The sequence below is a fragment of the Chroicocephalus ridibundus genome, chromosome 15 (genome assembly GCF_963924245.1).
Source record: "Chroicocephalus ridibundus chromosome 15, bChrRid1.1, whole genome shotgun sequence".
Taxonomy (NCBI): domain Eukaryota; kingdom Metazoa; phylum Chordata; class Aves; order Charadriiformes; family Laridae; genus Chroicocephalus; species Chroicocephalus ridibundus.
This window is the reverse complement of record NC_086298.1, coordinates 8,259,811-8,280,047: the sequence shown is the minus strand read 5'-3', so window position 1 is coordinate 8,280,047 and position 20,237 is coordinate 8,259,811. Positions and strand designations below refer to the sequence as shown.

The 20,237-nt window shown below is 51.9% G+C and overlaps 1 protein-coding gene across 6 annotated transcripts in view; it reads right to left on the bottom strand.

Moving 5' to 3' along the window:
• The window catches only part of NR6A1 (nuclear receptor subfamily 6 group A member 1), an 89,446-nt gene that overhangs the window by 25,508 nt on the left and 43,701 nt on the right, over nucleotides 1-20,237 (bottom strand). Inside the window, exon 1 of one of the 6 annotated variants that reach the window (XM_063353049.1) lies at nucleotides 3,660-3,769. The exons of the other annotated variants lie outside the window; for them this stretch is intronic. Within the exon in view, the coding sequence (XP_063209119.1) occupies nucleotides 3,660-3,687 (28 nt within the window). The 5' untranslated portion in view covers nucleotides 3,688-3,769. Of the gene's footprint in view, nucleotides 1-3,659; nucleotides 3,770-20,237 lie in introns of those variants that run through there. 6 annotated transcript variants of the gene reach the window in all.

The window sequence follows — 20,237 nt, the reverse complement described above, 5'->3', positions numbered from 1 at the left end:
ATCCCTCTGGTTTCAAAAGCCATACAAGACAACGCAGATTAGGAAACAAAGCAATTGATAAGAAGTTGTGGGGGTTTTTTTTTCCCCAAATACCTTGCACATGTTTTATTTCAGAGAGAGGCCTGAGGAAGCCTCCTCCCCCCCCCCCAATTTTCCCGATAAGACATTTTAAATGTCTTACATTTAACGAACTCATACACGGGATATTCTGGCTTTGTTCTCACAACCCATTGTAGCAGGGGCCACTAAATCAAACAGTTGCTGCTACGACAAAAGCACTCACAAAAATCTCAACCTCATCTTGAACCCTGAAGATTTTTATGGCTACTCCCTCGCTAACCCCTCCCCGAAGCCACATTAAAGGCCGTATTGTTTTCAAAGGTCATGGTAGGTTTCATACCACATTTTAATACAATGTAAATTCTCCAAGAATATGATGATGTTACACAAGAGTCACAGAAGATGGTGCGAGATAGAGAAGAAATCTCTACTTGTCTATGTTTTATCAGGCAAACACACTTAATTCTTGAAAGACTTATTTTTCCCCTCAGCGGAAGTAGTCTTGATAATTTTAAAAAGAAAATTCTTATGAATTTCCAAAAGGAAACACCTTCAAACCTGCTGAAGCACGCGGCAAAGACACGTACAGAAAACACTAAAGCGCATGAATAAGCATATAAAATACATAGCAAGTAAATTAAAGTATGGGGACACCCATCCGTCCCGCAGCGAGCCTCTGTCACCGCTCCCACCTGTGTCACTCCCACGGGCGCCCACCCTCCGCAGTGAGCGGTGGCCGAGGGCAGCACGGCCACGGGCCAGGGGGGATGGACAACCAGGCGCTGGCTTCATCCCAGCAGCTCCCTCAGCTGTGAGAAGGATCGCACCCACCTGGCAGATGCACCTACAGCGCCCTGCGAGAGATTAACCTCGGAAACAAGCCCAAGCGTCCATGCAGCCAGCTCGCGCTACTTCCAACATCGGTGCTTTATAACGGCGCAGAAACAAAGACTTTATTTCCTAGAGCGAGGGCAGAAGTGAAGGCACAAACCCTCGGTGCTGGGATTCCATCCTGCTGGAAAGCGAGAGGGAGGACGCAGAAAGCTGCAGTTTGCAAAACTTCCCATTTATACAACAGAACATGATTTACAGCTAAGAAAATCTTTTGCAGCTGACAAAAAGAGCTTACAGATGACACTCAGCACCGCAATTCATTAACGTATTTAACATCTTTTCAACTGCGTATCATTTATTTGCTTCGTGATTAACTCACCCTGTCTCACACACCCCGCAGGAGCCTTTAGCTGGGTTTAAATCTCAAGCTGCTGAATACCAGCTGTTTGGGGAGGGGGAGCGGGCTTGGGCTGGGGGGGGAGATCTCACACATGTGTTACTTAAATCCTAACCAAATCCCGCTGCCTCTCGCCTCTGATGATGCCTCAAACACAAACAAACCTCTTAAAGGCTTCTTCCCCCCCTCCTTATCTTTCCTAACGATTTTTTTCATTGTCAATGTTTAGTTCCAAGAAACCATCTTGTTAAATCCAGCAGAGAACTGGGGTGACTCCCCCTGTGCCACCGAGCGCTGCATTGTCTGAGCAAGCCCACCCCCCAAAACCAGCCGCCTTCGCTTAAGGGGCTTTTCTTCAACTTATAATCGATGAACACAGGGATTAAATTTTCCGTTGGGCGGCCCCTCCCCGGGCCAGCGGCAAGCTGGGCGGCCGAGCCCATGGCCGGGCACACAATGGGCCGGGGCGCCCTGCTCCCCCAGTCCCCGCCATGGGGGTCCCAGCCCCACACTGGATGGGGGCGAAGGCACCACGTCCTGCCCAGCCAGGCCAGGCTCAAAGAGCAGATTGTGCTGCCCGGATCAGGCCGGCCATGGCCAGGGCCTGAATAGAATTAACCCTCTGTGAACTAAAACAAAAACATTTGTGTGCCCAGCTGGGATAAAGGTTAATTTAAATGGACAAGCCTCCTCAAGTCCTTTAAAAACAAAAAAAAAAAAAACAAAAAAAAAAAAAAAGAGGCTGCTGCAACCTTATTCTCTGTACTGTAAAAAGATGTTCTGCCTACAGAGCCCCAGAGAGCGTGGCTGCGTTCTGAAAAGCACCAACCGGGTGTTGAAAAGAAAAGAGAAACGCTGCGACAGAGAAATGGCCAGCACATCTCAGCTTTGCTCTCTCTTTCCGGGAATTAAATCCAAACCTCCCAATCTTATCCCACACCGATTTTGTGTCTGCCAAAGAAGAGTTCAGTGAAAAGAAAACCTTCATAAAAAAAAAAAACAAACCTCATCGGTTGCTCTTTTTCGTGTAGGTATAAATCAAGAGTGTGCAGCTGATGAAACCCATCACCCTTCCCTGCGGCGGGCTGGGACCCACCACCATTTGCATATCAAAAACTCATCTGGGAAATGGAACTTCTCCCGGAGGGGCCGGGAGCCCCCCAGCACCCACGTCCTGCGGGACCTGCAGCAGCGGGCCCGGGGACAAGGGACGCTGCCAGCCCCTGGCCCCGCTCCATTGTGCGGCACAGGGGGGACGGGGACAGGGCCTGATCCTTCACTCCAGCCAGTTGTTGCACAAAGAGTTTGGAACAAAAGCCACTGCGCCAAAATGTGCCCCCGAGAGCCCAGCGGCTCTGGCAGCTGCTGGGGGGGCACGGGGGGACACGGGGGTCCCCACCGCCTGCCCGCCCTCACCCGGCTCACAGACCCGCTCCCCGTGAACAGTCACTCTCCCGAGCGATCAACTTTCTCTAATCCAATTTAAGAAAAATAAAGGTTTTTGCACGGTCCCCTGCCCTTGCTCCAGCATGGCCATACGCTCCGAATTCAGACCTGGTTTAGGCTCTATTTAAAAAAAAAAAAAACTGGTACATTACAAAGCAGTAAGATTAAAAGCCGACTTGCCTCCCTAAAAATAATTCTCTTGGACCTATTTAAATTACCTAGATATGCAACGACAGAGAACGATGCAGAATTAAGAAAACGTAAGATTAAAGCCCCAGCACACACACCCCCCCCCCAGCCCCCTGCGAGGAGGCAGGGCCTAGGCACAACTGAAAATAATGACTTTTCAAAATGCGTGTTACCCAAACATGCAATGTGCTTGCCTTAAATATTTCTCCCTTGTTCTGAAGGGGAGCTTTGCCACTGTCTTCAATCATGGGAGGGGGGTTGGGGGGGGGGGGGGGGGGGAAGCTGTAAAATATCTGTGAACTAGTATTAGTCCCAGGAGAGATGGAGCTGCGTTATCAAGTGCCTACATGACCCCGATACTATCAATAATTAACGATACTAAAAAAAGCTCCTCCAGATGGTCAAAGGGATTAGGAAGTTTAAAATATAAACAAATTAAGCCCCAAAACAAACTAATACCCCACCTTTTTTTTTTTTTTTTTTTTTTTAAAAAATTGCATAATCCCGCCGGCAGCTGAAGGCTGAGCCGCCCGGCCCCGCACGCCGCGGAAAAGGAGAGAAAGCGGAAAACCCTTCACGGCCGGTTCCCTCCCGCAGCCCCGGGGCGGGTCCCCGTCCCGGTGCGGGTCCGCGTCCCGGTCCGGCCCCGCCGCTCCGGGCGCTGGGACGGGCCGCCTCCCCGGGGGCCGCGCTGGCGGCCGTTCCCCGCACAAAGGCGCCGGTGCCCGCTCACCTTCCATGCAGGTCGAGTCCCGCTTCATCCCCCCGGCGCCGCGCTCTAGGGCCGCCTCATGGCGGCAGGGCGCGGGCGGGCGAGCAGCCCGGCTCGGCCATCGCCGCCGCCCGCGGGCCGGCCCTATGCTAACGAGCGGGGTGTCAGCACCGCCCCCGCACCGCCCCGGGGCCGGGCAGGGCCGGGCAGGGGCCGCCCCCCCCCCCCCCCCGGTCCTCGCCGGGCGGCGGCGGGAGCGGCGGCCCCGCTTTGGGTGGTTTTCCCAGCGAGCGGCCGGCACCGCCGGGAGCACCGTCTGCCTGACGCACAGGGCAGGAAACAACAGGAATCTCCAGTGGGAAAATTATTTCCTCAAACCGATAACAGCTCTTGGCCCAAACCCCATTTGTTTTAATAGTTTTAATCGCCACTGAAACGCAAGCTGGGGGTGCACGGGTCCCGCTTCACGGCTGGGCAAACAGAGGCAGCACCGGGCGACCGGCACCGCACGCGCCAGCGCGGGCGAGGGACGGACGGCACCGCGCTGCCCACGAGCCCTCCCGCGCCCATGGCCCGCCGAGCCCGCCACGCCGCAGCCCGCGGCACAGCCCGCGCCACAGCCCACGCCACAGCACAGCCCACGCCACAGCCCACGCCACAGCCCACGCTACAGCCCACGCCACAGCCCGCGCCACAGCCCACGCCACAGCCCGCGGCACAGCCCGCGGCACAGCCCACACCACAGCCCACACCACAGCCCACGCCACAGCCCACGCCACAGCCCGCGGCACAGCCCGCGCCACAGCCCACGCCACAGCCCACACCACAGCCCACGCCGCAGCCCACGGCACAGCCCACACCACAGCCCACGCCACAGCCCACGCCACAGCCTGCGGCACAGCCCACGGCACAGCCCGCGGCACAGCCCACGCCACAGCCCACACCACAGCCCGTGGCACAGCCCACAGCACAGCCCACGCCACAGCCCGCGCCACAGCCCGCGCCACAGCCCACGCCACAGCCCACACCACAGCCCGCGGCACAGCCCGCAGCACAGCCCACGCCACAGCCCACACCACAGCCTGCGGCACAGCCCGCAGCACAGCCCACGCCACAGCCCACGGCACAGCCCACGCCACAGCCCACGGCACAGCCCACACCACAGCCCACGCCACAGCCCACAGCACAGCCCACGCCACAGCCCACTGGCAGCACAGACTGGGACTCCCAGCTCCCGCGGGACTGGGAACTCAGCGCTGCGGTGGTGGTCGCTATGGGGCAGGGGGCCAGAGCCCTCCTCCTCGGGGTCTGCGCAAGTCGGCCTACAGGGATGGGACGCTGGAAACTGGATGCTCACTTTGTCTTCCTCGCCAGAGGAGCATGTCCCATGGGAGCAGTGGTGTGGTCAATGCCGACGGGGACGAGGGAGCCGTGCAACCCAGTTCTAGTGGCCTGAACCAAGCGGTGGCCTAAGGACAGCAGCGCCAAGAGACAATGAATGGGGGGGGGGACACACGTGCACAGGCAGCTGGTGATGGACAAGTGCAAAGGTCAGTCAAATGATCAGAACTTCACAGTATGATCTACACTGGCTTGCCTGTCAGCTGGCGTTCACTTTCCTAATGGAAGTAGTTTCAGCAGTGCTACTGCTAGAAAGGAGTTAAAACCACACCGGCCATAGCTCCAACAAGAAAACCTGCACTATAATGAAAAACCCTACATGAGACATTGTATGTTTCATCTTTTGCCAATTTCTCTCTCCCCTAAGAAAAAAAAACATGCTGCTCATCCTCCTTGAGGCAGATTATCTCCGACTCTAAACTCGGTGGCTCTGCAAACTTCCCTAACAATAAATCCGTGGCTGATTTAGCTGCCCAGCTCAAAACAGGTACCACCACGGCAGCACCGGTAACAGTGAGTTCTTCGTCAAATACAGCCACGTGTTTCTCTGCAGCAGTGAATGTTTTCAGGAAGCTCTTCTGCTCCTTCATCCTCCTCCTGGGATGAACTCAGCCTTGGATATTGCAGAGTTCATGTGTTCCTAGTGCTGCAAACATGGGGTGCCCAATAACCCGTCCCAATTGCCAACTGGGTTTGACCAAGCCCAAACCAACGCTCACCACACCAAAGCATTTAAGGGAATGGCCAAAGACATTTCTGCCCAGTTCAGCCTGTCCTCCAGATGTCTACACCCACTCCGCTCAAAATTCAGAGTCTGCTTCCGTTCCTCGTCCTGAGGACCGCGGGGCTCAACCATGCTCTGGGAAATGCCTGACTTAAAATAAACAAGGCACAGAGGCAACAAAAGAGGTCGTATTTCACTCCATCCCAAGCCTGAAATTTTATTGCTTTCTGGTGACATCCAGCAGTGCAAATAACCCCGTGTGCAGGCAAGAGCAGAGCTCAGCAGCGTCCTCCCGGGCACCCTGCTGCAGCTGACCCCGCGTGGGCAGGGGGCTCTGGCAGTCTCAGAGGTCCCTGCCATCCCAGCCCTTCAGTGATCCTGTCCTTCACAATCCCGTTTCCAACCCAGCGTTCCTGCGGGAGCAGGTGCACTGCGCAGGAGCGAGCTGTGGCAAACCAGCCCAGTTCTCCAGTTTGCTTGTGCTGTAAATCTGTAAAGATGCTGTGTCGGTCCTTGACATGCTCTTCGGATTGACCTCTCTTTTTTCACTCCGGAGGTTACCAAAGCAGGGCTGTGCGAGGGGCCGTTCCCTGCCCTCGCCGCGCACGGCCAAGGTAAGCCATCCCCCGGCTGCGCTATTGACACAGCTGCTTGCAATTGTGCCTGCTCCCAAATCTCCACATTCTTCATCCCATGCGAGCGCTCCGCTCGCTCCCGGCACCCCTCGGAGAAGTGTGACCAGAATGCAGAGTGCTTATTTTGTAACACCGCGCTGTGATGTGGACACAGCGATCTGAATTAAAGCAACTTAATCTCAGGGGAACAGGCCAACACAAAGTTGTTCACACAACCTCTGCTGGGACTCACAACAGAGATACGCCAAAAAAAACCCTGCTAATTCGGAAACAACTGTGAGTATAGACAAAACCTGGCTGGGGAAAGGATAATTGGCCAAACAACCCAAATCTTACAAATTACTCAATACTCACATTAAATACACGTCACAGTTTGTCCATAATAAATCTTTAAGGGCAAGAAAATAATTGCAGAGATCTGGAACCGTTCTGTAAAATGAACGGCCAAACTGGGAACGGGCAGAGGGCAGGCAAAGAGACAAGAGAGATTGACTCCGTTGTCTGAACCGAACAGCCCCAAAGCAAGCCTGGTAAAAGGAAAAACAAAGTGGCTGGTTCTTATTTTAGCCTGAATGGGCCAATTCCCACCCCAAACAGAAAAAGCTGGTGCAAATTGTAACTCAGAGCTAACGTTTTAGAATGACACCAGTTCACAATGGTAAAAGGCAAAACCATTGCCAAAAACTGGACAAGTGACACCGCTGCCTGCAACAGATTTATTGTCCTGACACTATGGCCACAAGGGACGGGCATGGGAAGCGAGAGGAGGCACAGGGAGATCTCCAGGGTGTGCAGAGCATCGCCTCATCCCGCTGCCAACGGGGTCACTTGTCTGCAAGCGAGGACAGGAAAAACACTGAGTTTTGCTGCGATTTGTCGACAGTGAAGTGTGGTGGCAGGCAAACCAGCCAGCAGGAGATGACAGGTTATAAATGTGGCAGGAGAAAGGGAAACTATGCATGAGAGTTGTGGAACGCTTTAAAAGGCATCCTGTACACATGCAGGAGAGCTTTGAGAGCTTTTGCATAGAATCATGGGACAGTCTGGGTTGGAACGAACCCTTGAAGGCCATCTAGTCCTTTTTCTAGGTCCTTCTTCTCAAGAACGTTTTCCCTATTTGCTTTGGGAGCGCGGGTGTCTCTCCCAGGCTGCCTGCGGGAAACAGCTGCAGGCAGAGCAGAGCGGGCACTGCTGGGCGCTCTGAGAGCCCCCCGTTCCAGAGAGAAGGAATTCCCAAAAGACTGACTTTTTCAGAGCCTAACTGGAGTCACGAGCCAGTGCCGACACGGGTCAGACACTGCCAGGCCAGGCCAGGGACGGTCTTCCAGGATGCTGTCTGTAGACACCGTCACTTGTCACAGCTGATCCCTAAAAACTTTGATGACAAAACCCAAATTTGGGCAGAGCGGGGCTAGCAGAGCCGCGTGGCCCCAGGATGGGGCCAGCCCTTCCTTACCCTCCCACCCACAGCCACCCTTCCATAATTCCTGGGGCTCCAGTGAGGCTTTGCCCATTTTCATGACAATCGGGGCTCTGTTGTGTCGACGCAGTTTGAGACATCGGCCCCTTTGTGGCATGAACAAAGTCAGGGCTGCGATAACAAAACCGAGCGCATCTCGGAGCTGAAGGCGACTAAACCAAGAGCTGCCTCCACAGAACCCAGCCTGCCACCGACCAACTAAAATACTAGAGTGGATTTGATTCCAAGCAACAAAGAGCGCATCAGGAAATACCGGAGCCCTGGTGTTGTTTATATTTTACCCACAAAGGTGCCCCTGGCAGCATCTCCCTTTTGCAGCACCGATGTCCCTGAGCCCGTGTGGGTTGTCAGGAGCAGCCCCCCGCCCCAAAATCAGGCTGGTTTGCAAATGTAGCTGAATAAATGGTATAATCTCAGATTAACGCATCTCAGCAGCCTCAGTGCTGCGGACGTTACCACTTCCAGCCACTGCAGCGAGGGAATGGGTTTCAGGTAAACACAGCACATACCTCCCCCAAAACTCTATTCCCTCACTCGATGTATACAGATATTTCCCAGAAAAAAAAATAAATAAAATAACATTATTTAGAGAAGCTATGGAAGGAACTGCAAGAAATTATAATAAACATCTGCCTGACTTCCGAGAAGTCCTGTGATAAGGGTTTAATAACAGATGTGGGTGATTCCTCTGCTCCATAGCGTTAAACACACCAGGACTGTGGCGTTAGTAATTCTGATGAAGGTATTCACTTGGTGCGCATAAAATTAAGCATTTTCCTCCTTCTTACTAGTTCAATAGGTTGTTGTGCAAAACGAATCCTTCTATGAAATTCCCAGCTTTATTTGTTTATTTATATTTTTATTTTCTTGGCCACTGAATTTGCCATCCCAGTCTATTGAATGGCTTGCGAGAAGCGTTTCATTGCATCGTGCTTGATGGGTGACAAAGAGCGAGAGCAGCTCTGTGTGACAGAGGAGAAGGCAGGGGGGAGGTTAAGGGCTCCTTAGAGAGGTCGCCTTCAGAGGAGAAAAGGAAAACAAATGGGATTGTAGGCATGAGAAGTATATGGTTTTACTGCCTTAGTGGGCAAGTACAAGAAAGGAGAATTGCGAAGTGAAAAGCTTTACATTTCTATGAGCAGGCAATCGAGCTCCTTTCTAAACTCTCTGCAGAAAGCGCTTCCCTTCCTAGGGGATGCCTCCAGCCCATTCTGGGAGCGCGTCTCCCGGAGCTCCCAGGAACCCAAATCAGCCACGCAGCCTCAGATCATTCCAGAAAACAGGGAGAAGTCCTGGAGCTGGGTCCCCGTCACCAGCAACAGCCCTGCAGCACCCCAGCACCTGCGGCTCACCGCGGCGCCTGCATGGCCCGATCCCCCCTTGCACCCGCCTTGTCTCCTTCTGCACTTGGTCGTTTCTCCCCCAGGGCCAATATTCAGGCAGACAAGCCCCCGGGCAAACAGTGGGGCTCCGTCCCAGCATATCCCACCCACAGAACCAGTGCACCCCACCAGCACCAGCGCCTGCACAAATGGACGGAAATCTCCTCACCCAAACCCGAAATGGGTCCGTGCCTGGGCAGAAAATGCAGATGTTTAGTGGGATGCAGAAACAGGAAAGGCGTGCGGGTCAGAAGGCAGAGTACCTCCCGGATTTGAAGAGGCGGGGAAAGTTTTGTGCATTTAAGTGGTAAACTGAAAAGCCGAAAGATTATTTTAGGCTCAACTTACATACACTGCAGTTGTACCAACTACACTGCTGCAGTTGCTTGTATTTTTAATAATAATAACAACAGACCAACAGTTTGTTATTATAACTGTTGTTATTATTATCATTCTGAGCATTGTTTCCAAACAGGCAGCAACAATTGCTGGTATCCCCCAGAAAAAAACACAGTGAGAGTACATTTCCTCAAATTTCAGGTCAGATAACAAAACAAAGAGGAAAAAGAACTTCAGAACTAAACCTGCAGATTCTGTACCTGCACCAAACACATCGCTGTGACTGCAGTTGCTCATCAGCTGCTTTAGACCATTGGGAGCGTGGGGCAAAGCCTGTTTGCGAGCTAACCGGCTGCTCTGTACCTCTTGCGCGCGGGTGGGACGCGGCAGAGGGGACGGAGAGGTGACACTGCACGGAAACCACGCGGAGACAATGGGAAGGTGCGTGACATGACAGTGACACTGAGCAAAGGCTGGAGCATCGCTTGTCACCAGGGCAAAGATAAACACGGGCGTTCTACGGGGAGAGAGAAAACGCCGACGGCTTCTGGTCCTTGGGCCTAAGGCAGGTCCTGGCCCTAAGGCAGGTTGACCAGCCGCGCTCCCCCGAACGCACCGGGGTGAGGTGGGACCCCGTCCCGCTGCCCTGGGCAGCACCCCGCACCCCGCCCCACGCTCGCCACCAGCCGCGACCCGCTGGCCCACGCCGCCACCGCAGCGGGCGGCCGTCGCCCGCCCCCGCTCGCCCCGGCCCGCCGCAGGTTTCCCGGCGGGCGGCGGACGGGAGGGGGCAGCATCCGCCAGCCCGACCCGCCGGTGGCGGCGGGGGGGCGGCGGGGCCGTGTCGCAGGGCGGACGCGGCCCCGGGCAGCGCAGAGCCCTCCCGGCAGAAACGGAGCCTTTCACGGCAGCTTTTACTGTCCTCGGCAGCAGAAACCCGTCAGCTGCGCCCCGAGCGCCGAGCCCTCCCGGCCCCCGCGCTGCCACCAAACGCCCCACGGCGCTGTCGCCTTCCCCTGACCCTCCGTAGGTGACCCACACATACCTGAGTCCCGCTGGCGGGAGGGCTGCTTGGCCCCTGGGTTTTATTTTTACTGCAATTAGCGTTTCTGTTATTAGGAGTAGCCCTTTAAAACGTCCGTTTCTGCAAATCTTCTTTGAGTATCACATTTAACCTCCAGGAAAGCAGGGAGGGGAGCCATGGGATGAGGGGGAAGGGTTTTAAACTGAAAGAAGGGGGATTTAGATGAGATATTAGGAAGAAGTTCTTTGCTGTGAGGGTGGTGAGCCCCTGGCCCAGGCTGCCCAGAGCAGCTGTGGCTGCCCCATCCCTGGAGGGGTTCAAGGCCAGGTTGGACGGGGCTTGGAGCAACCTGGGCTGGTGGGAGGTGTCCCTGCCCAGGGCAGGGGGTGGGACGGGGTGATCTCTAAGGTCCCTTCCAACCCAAACCATTCTATAATTCAAAGTTTGTAATGCTATTTTCTTGTTTTATAAGAAAAGGAAAACCTGAACAGAAATATCCTTCCAGAACTTACAAGAATGGGAATAAAAGTATGGAGAAACTGTCTGGTTCTACCCTGACAATACCCACAGACTTCCAAATTGTTCCCAGGCCGAGAATACCTCCATTCACAAAACAGCATATTCCACTGGAAAAAAAAAGAACAACACCAGAACTTCCAGCTTCTGTCCTTAACTCTGCCAGCACCTCCTCAGCTGGAAGACTGAATGATTTACCACCTTGAATGTATCTCACCTGATCCATCTATAAACCACAACTACTTCTTGAGATGACGTCAAGTTTAAATGAAATTGCAAGATGTTGAAGTCCATGGAAAATATATTTCTCAGAAATGCGAGGACAATTAAGGAAAGAGAAGATGACACCGGACCACGGGGCAGGAAAAATTCCCATACTCAAAAAAAATTGTGTAAATTCAGCTTTCTTTCTAGAGGGACTCAGAGCAGTAAGGAAAGACACCCGGCACGGCAGAGGTGGCACAGTGACACCCCGGCACTGTTTCACAGGGTGAGGGGTCAATGCCAAGCCTGGCTGCCCATGAGCGTGGCTGTTTGTGGGCCCTGGGCCCCCTTTCATTGTCTAGCCATAAAGCGAAGCATCCAGCTCAAAGCTTCATCGGTGGCTCCTTAGGAAAGATGCTTTCATCATTCCAAGTTTCTGCTCTTGCAGACGCTGGAGAATTACTCCCATAAACTGCCCAGGTTGTTCCGGGTACAGTCAAACCCTTATGAGTACAGCAGGCAGCGTGATTTCAGCATGACCCCACAGCGGGGGACAGTGCTCAGGAAAGTACATCTTTTTATTCTACCCAGTCCTTTGGAGCAGTCTGGAACTCCGGGGCATGTCTGCATTGCTACCCCCCTCCTACTAATACTGCTCTCACTTTTGAACTGGGCCCTGAAAAAATAACTGTTACCTCCCCGTCTTCCTTCTGCTAAACCTGATCCTCACCCTTTCCTTCTGATAAACTAGATAAACCGATAAACTTCTGATAAACTAGAAAATCAATTTTCACGTCATCTCTACCAGCAGCTCCTAGGCCCCAGACACCACCCACCCCAGCCAGCACGAGGTCCCAAATTAAGATGTACGTGACTGCAAATAACAGCCCATTCCACTAGACTAACACGGGGGAAAGCCATCTTCCACCCTCCTCCCTGTTTGTGAAGCTACCCAGGCGGACTGTTCGCATCTTATTACTGACAGATAGCGAGGCTGCCGCGGAGCGGGGATGGCCGCTTTGGGTGTAAAGGCTGAATTGAACGTGCAGTATTTAAGACAATTAGATTTTCAAAGAAACCACACTAAACATTTCTTTCATGTGTAATCAAATTATGTTAAAGCAGACCTCATAATTTAAACCATTCCATTGGTCAGCTCCTATTTGTTTTCCCTGCACCCTCATTTTTGCTCCAGATCTGTCACATTACATTAACACCTTTCCTACTCACTGCCTACAGAAATAACAGCCTTCGACATGCCTGCACAATCCATTTGTCCTGCTCTAATTACTTTTTGACATAGCCTCTTTTGCTGTTATCTTGCCTTTTCTGACCTCTGTCTGTATTAAAGCCATTTAAAACAATCTTTAAACTCGGTATCTATTGTGATGTGCCTTATATGATACGACTGGACTATCAGGCAGCAACATTTTGTAAATCAAATATTTAAATCTATGGTAATAAGATAATGTACTTGAGGAGGAAAGCTGCTACGTACTGGTAACAGCTACAGCTGGCTGTTCCTAACACGAGCCCCCAGGACTGCAACATGTTTTCAGGATGAAAGTCCTATAGTCACAAAACTGTTCTACAGAACTAGAAAGCTCAAAGATAAAGGGGGTCTTCTGTCTACTAAGGAATTTCCCTTAATTTCACTAATGGGGAGGAAAACAGGAGGAACTGGGAACAGTGGTCATCTTGCACACAAAAAAAACCCCAACAACCACCAGAGAAATGGAGTAGCTGGGAAGAGGACCAGGCGGGGTGCACCAACAATGGCTGTTCAGAGGGAACCATGACAAATCGCACCCTTCTCCAAACCCGGAGAAGAAACCGAGAATCTCTAATCCCAATATCCCTCTGCTTTCATCAAGCCCATTCAAAAAATGTGCCCTCATTTTCTTTTGTGGCTGATTCACAGAAGATGAGCCTCTAATTACCAGCTACTTCCCCGGCTGGAGCAGCAGAGGATCTGCTCGGTGCCAAGTATCTGCTTCGGAGTCAAGAACTTATTCCATGTGGTGGAACTAATTTTTTGGGTATCAAGTTGATCCCTATGTACATATGTCTGACGATACAGTCTAACTACATCTTCACATGCTATTTGCCACATGATCCAGCCTCATGCTAACTTAACTGGTAGCAAGTCAGTATTTTACTCACATTAGAAGATACTTCACAAACCTACATTTGCTCTGGTTCATTTACAGGGTAATTATCCAGTTCACAAAAAGCCTGGTCTTCTCGATCCAACCAGCGCAGATCCAAGCACAGCTCTGCTGGGACGGCGCAGCTCTATATTTTGTCTTCCAGATGACAGCACTATAAAACCGACGGGGGACAAACCCAGAGTCAATTAGAATACATTAAATGTAATGTAACAATGCTACGATTTGTCATAGCCAGCCAAGAGGTTTTATTTCTTTGAGTTCCTCTAACTTTGTCCTCAGGACATGAAGAGCCCATGCACGCTGGGGAAAGCTCTTCCCACGATACTTCCCTACGCACATTTTTATTTTCCCCTTATTCTTTCCTGTCAGCAGCCCTGACCGCAGAAGCCTGCCTCATTAAGGCATCTGAGCATAGCAGCGACCCATGGATCCAGGACCAGACCAGTCTGCTACTGGTCTGCTACTGGCCCGCTCACAGCATCCCTTCCTGCAGAGCTCTGGGATCTGTGCGCGCAGCTGGATGCCGGGGAAGGGGCAGGACACCGCAGAGACGGGCAGAATTAGCAGCTCTGCCTTCGCCAGCTCCTGTGCCGGAGGGTGGGCGCAGACCAGGAGCTCCAGGCTTTATTTCTGCGAGATTCAGAAACGCGCTTTTTGCTGGAATCATTTTTTTTTTCAGTTTGTAAAGCGATTATTTTATTCCTCCTCGTTTTTTCACACCTATTTCTCAACTTTTTTTTTAAAACAGCTGTTTGAGCGGACCTGGGATGTCCATTATCCAAACAATAATAACTACCAATTACGGTGACCTCGCTCACATTTGTACTAATTGTGTATCTAAACCAACGCATCGTTCCCGTGACGTTCCCGTGAAGAAGGCAACCGGAACGTGAAGGGGGCTGTGCTGGCCCTGACCCTGACCCGGTCCCGACGGCCCCCAGAGCGGATGCAGAGGAAACAGCAAATTACCAGCACTAAGATTAATCTTTTTTTTTTTTCTCCTCTTAATTTTTTTCCTTAAGTAAAATTTACATTTCTTTTAGAGGAAGACATTAAACATAAAATAATACCCCACTTCCACACCCTTTCGGACCACCACCAGTGTTCTCCGAGTCCCCTCCAGAACGCAGCGCTGGCAGTAAAGCCAGACCAATGGCTTCTCTTTGCCCAGCTTGTCACCGTGCGGAGGCTTTCTTGGCCTTTACATTTCTTCTCAAAACAACTACACATCTTTTGGGGGCATTTGTGAATTCAGGGTGCGTAAAAGTGGTTTATATTTTTAATTTCCCCTTTTTAACTGGACATCCTACACAGCACCCTGAATTCCCCACCAGGTTCCACTACTGACGGCGTTCTTCCATTATCGTTCACTCTTTGATTTTGTATTTTATATGTCCTGGAGATGTTTGTGACGTCGTGACTGACTGCAGCACTCAGCGTTACGGCCTGGAAGCCCCAGCCAGGTCTGCCGGGGCAGGCGCTGCACAAGCAGAAGAAAATAGCGGTGGCTACAGCTTAAAGGCAACAAGTCGCATAAAATGTGCTTGAACAAATTCACATATCGCAATTTGTAAATACAAGTTATCCAGCACATTGTGTCTAGAGCATCCATGGTTATTTGGCCAATTTCTTACAGTCTCGGCAGGGGTTTCTCTGGAGAAGAGAGCTCGCTGCATTTTAAGCCTACCCAGGTACCAATTTATAGAACCCCAAATGCTGCTGGAACGGGGCAATGGATTACTGGGGAAAAAGATTCCAGAGGCAAGAAATAAAACCCTCCTAATTGAAGTACCCTCGAAAAGGTGGAGATGCTCCAGTGAGCTGTGGCTGCTTTGCTGTTGATTTCAAACAGAAAGAAACTGGCCCAAGACCGGTATTCGCCACTGGGTTCTGCAGGATTCGGGACAAGGTCCATAGGGGCTCAGCCAGCTCTGGGCAGCTGAAAGTCCTACATTTCTTTCCAACAGACCCCAAAATGATGTGGAAACCATCTTGAACTGGAACAGCGGGTGTCTGAGATGGTGCTGCGTTGGAGAATAGCTGAAGGAATGGCTTTTTAGTAATATTGAGCTTGCACGACATCTAACAGCAGGAGCAGGTTAATGCCTCCGTTAATTACCAAAACAGCCTGCACATACAGGACCAAAAGCAATGGGCCGCCAGAGCTGGACCTGAGACCACAGAGATTTCCAACTTTTATGTTGGAAGTGGAGAGGCTCCAGGTTCCTCTGTAGAGCCGAGAAAGAACAGCATCTCTTCCAGCGGCCGGCTGGAGAGCAGCTCCCTGGCAGGATTCAGGGATCTTAATTCCTCCTGCAGGAACCTCGTACGTGGAGGATACCCGAGCTCGGGCAGCGATTACTGCCCAACAGATGCCTCTAAATTACCTACTGCAGGAATCCACCTTTCTCCATGACTGCCCAGGGACCACGGCCCCAGAGTAAGGGGGGTTGATTTCCCCTCGTGAAGCGTTCTCGCCCCCCAGAGCTGCACTCCGCTGGCACGGCCGGCGCTGCAAACTCGGGAGAAACCCTGCAACTTCGGAACCCACCCCCTGCCCTCTTGTACTGGCTGCGCTGCACTGCGCTGGGAGGGGGAAATGCCGCATCTCCCAACCCAGACAAACTCTCCCTGTTCCTGGCAGGGGCTGCAGGACAGATGGACCGAGCTGCCCTTGCGCGGCTGCTGCCGGACCCCCGCCGGCCACCCAGGACTTCCATAACTCCCCCACCACGATGCAGCGCACCCGCCGTCGGCCCGAGGGACCCTCCCCAGCGCAGGGTGTGGCAGAAACGGGAGATGATTTTGGAGGAAACACAGAAGATTCAGATTGGAAATGAAAACTATCTGCCCCAACTGGATTTCAGCATTAAATTTTTGAAATTCCAATCGTATTATATTCTCCTGTTGCTTATTTAAGATAAGCCTGCCCATTTTTTAAAAGTTAAAAGTTAAAATCTGCATTGGTGTTTTTATCATATATCTTGAAAACAAGGCAAATACAAACCCTCCTGGTGCTTACCACCAGGCATCTTATCAGCAGAAAATTAGGGGGCTATTTGTGCTGTGTGGCGACGACTCTGCAGCACACGTACTACAGGGAACAGTCCGTGTTGCTCGCGGGAGACACTCGAAATGTTCGGATACAGGTGTCCGAGGGTGGCCCAGCGTGTGTGACAACAGGCTAAATCCCATCCAGCAAGTTTGGCAAACTATACTTGCCTTACGATTCTACGAGCAAATGCAGGATGTTAGATAAAGGCTGCACCGGAATTAAAACACAGTAAATATTTGGTTAAATCAAGAGTTAGGCTTATATAGTTCTATAGATATGAATGCCACTTAACAAAAGAGAACATAAATACCCACAGGGCAGTGACCCTCTTATTTAAAGCAGAAAAGACATCCATCTTCTCCTGGGTGAATTGTCATCTGGGCCGTAAGTCTTGCCGAAACCTAATTACATTATCACTTATTATTTGTAACAAAATACAAACGTTTTCCTTATGCCCTCAGACAGCAGTCAGAGAGGAATCCCTACACCCACACCTTACTACACACTATTGTGTAGAATAGATGTGGTCTGGTCTCACCCACCCACCGAATGGCTCCCACTTTTCCTTGCAGATGCTGCGTGAAGGGCCGGGAGAAGCGGGTCCCCGCAATGGCAGCAGCGCGCGCAGGGTGACAGTCTGACATGGTGTCCCGCTGGCATCCAAGAATAGCAATGCCTTAAAAGGCAGCGATGTTGAGATCACAAGGAAAAGAGAATTAGGGCACAGCTGTGGAGTTCTGTAGGCTAAAACATAGACTCAATATGTCAGAGAAAATTAAATCACAGAGCTACATGTAATTTCCAGCCTGGTTTATAACTTAGCTGTAGCTGTGCAGAATTTGTACTTGGGTCATACATGTGAGCTGCCGTGTTTCCGCACACGGAAATGAAAACCAGAATTAATTTAGAAAGAAACAACAAAGAATTTGTATGTAAACAACAATACGAACACCTATGTTTCGAACAACGTTTAAATGCTGTTGCAGCTCAAACACGGTTTTAAAGGCAGTCGTCTGTCCAGCTCCTGAGGACAAACAGAGAAGCCCCCACCACTGGGAGCCCAGCAGAGCTCGCAGCTTTCCCTGCAGCGCAGAACAAAGGAAACCAAACCAACACGGCAGCGAGCTAAACATACCCGAAAACCGCCTGTGTCTCCTGTGGCTGTCAGGGCGGGGAAAGAGACCCTTCCCCAAAAACGAAGGTGCCAAAATGGAAAACAAACTTTTGCAGAGGCTTTTTCCCCCTTGAAGAAGTTCATACATTTCCCATAACAGTATCTACACGTAAATTTGCCAGTATTTCTTTATGCTTGATGACACGTATTAGCTTCTCCGCTAAAAGCATTCAGCACCCACAGGACAGAGTCCATCACCCAGCCAGTATCTACTGTTGCAGTCTGTGTCTGACTAACGACTTTGTGGGATGCCGGGGTCTGTAACGCTCGGCGTGAGAGCCCTGCTTGGAGCTGGGGGGTTGCAGACCTTCTCCAGGGCCTTCTCCCCAGCTCCCGACCAGCCCTGGGAGGCCCCACCGCAGAGAGAACCGCGGATTAAGTGGGTGAAAAGGGGGAGCAGGACGGGCTCTGCGCAGAACCCCATCCACAGCCCAGCAGGCACCAGCGGCCAGGCGCTACCTGACAACCAGACTTAAATTACCTCTTTAAAAGGCTCTAAAGGCCAAGGACAGATAAAAGAGGAGACGGAGGAGGAAAAGAAGCTGGCAACAAGGGAACAAGAGGGTGATTGGGGTGAGGCATATACGGCGAGCTTTCCTAAATAACCGGCACTTGAGTACTAGTGACACAGAGCAGCAAGAAAACAGAGGTAGGAAGCTGCACGTAATTACGACTTTGTTTAGCTAAGTGTATTTCCTGTGGAGCCTACAAAGCACGGCTGCATGCAAAGTATGCAGATTTGTTGATATCAGCTATCCTTTGTCCCTAAAGAGGTAAATTATACATCTGACTTGTATACGAAGTTGAAAAACTGTGAAAGGTTATGCTTGAGCTGCAGACAGAGCTGTGGAGCAACAACCTATGGGAGCCAATTCCTGTGCAGGGATAATCCTTGGAGGGATTTTACAAAGGGCAGGGAGTTCAGCGGCCAACAGATGGGGAGAAGCGACAGCAACCCAGCGAGGGACGGGCACGGGCAGCCCAGCGAGGGACCGGCCAGGGGACGGTCGGTCGTCTCCCACCGCCGGTCCCAGAGCAGCATGCACATGGCCTTGCTTGGGAAAAGGAGGAGCGCGCCTTTACAGCCATCCCATGGGGAATGAGGTAACCAGGAATGCAGGAGTAGTGTGTGACTTCGGTCTGCAGTGACGACGGTGAGAAGGCTGTTCTGGAAACTGGTAATACTGGGAAGGGTTAATGAGGCAGCAGCCCTGGAGCACACGTACTGCACACGGGGGCACACGTGCACACCACAGTTCAATGAACAGAGAACCACAATTTGACTAATAGAGAAAATGCCAAACGTTTGAGATGAACTGTTTTTCCCAAGCAGAACTACGTATCACCTACTTTAAGCCCAGCCTAGTTCATACATATGCAACGTTTTTCACAAACACCGCACGTGGTGCAGAAAACAATCCCGTAAATGTGGATGCAAAATGAGGTCACTGATTCTCTCTCAGAATGTCTTTGGAACGAAGGTTCGTCGCTGCCACAGACGTTGTCGCCGTCCACGCTCAGGTCCTGGCGGTGACCTGCAGTGCTGCTGGCATGGTGGCAGTGTCACTGCGCTGCTGGCGTGGCGGCGGTGTCACCCTGCACAGTGGTCACGGCATGGTGGTACTGTCACCCTGCGTGGTGGTCACAGCATGGTGGTACTGTCACCCTGCGTGGTGGTCACGGTGCGGTGGTACTGTCACCCTGCGCGGTGGTCGCGGTGCGGCGGCTCCCAGCGCCGCTCGCCCTGACCCACTTTCCTGCAGTATTTCTGCATAGCGACAGAGGTCCCAGCAGGACAAGTGTCACCTCCCAGCCCATGGGATTCTCCATTTCCTGCTGCCTGGACTGGAAGAATGCGCTCAGCGTTTGCATGCAGGCACACCCCAACAGGGCATTACACATAAATGTATGTAAAACGCATAAATCCCAGGAACAGAAGGAATTAGAGCAACAACAAACCCCCCTGTTCTCATTGGCAGAACATTCCTCTGAAGCAGATAGAGGGCTGGGAGAGCGGCTAAATGAATATCCAGCCGAGGATCCTCCTAACTGCTGGGAAGGAGCCGGGCTGTTCCCTTCTGGCTAAAGCTCTTTTAAAGGGACTTTGCTCATTTCTCTTCAGCTGGTTAGAGCATCCCCGTTACCCCGTCTCAACCCTGCCCTTCAACTTCGACTGAAAGAAATACCGATATAGTGAGTCAACCAGAAAACCATTATTCCTTCATTGCACACCTAGCCGAAGCTCGGGCAGCGTGAGGAAATGCCTTTTCCCACCCCAAGCCCCGCACGCCTCACTCTCTGTCCTGTTTCCTACCCACTCAGGCCCTGCAGAACCACAGTGCATTGGCTGCAGACCCACTTGAGGTTCTGATGTCATCTCAAGGGGTTCTTTTTTTTTTTTTTGGGTGAAGCATCTACATTTCCTCTGTTCTGAAATTTTGTGCTGAAACTATAACAAGCCAAAAATCTCTTCAATGGGAAATTTCACAAACAG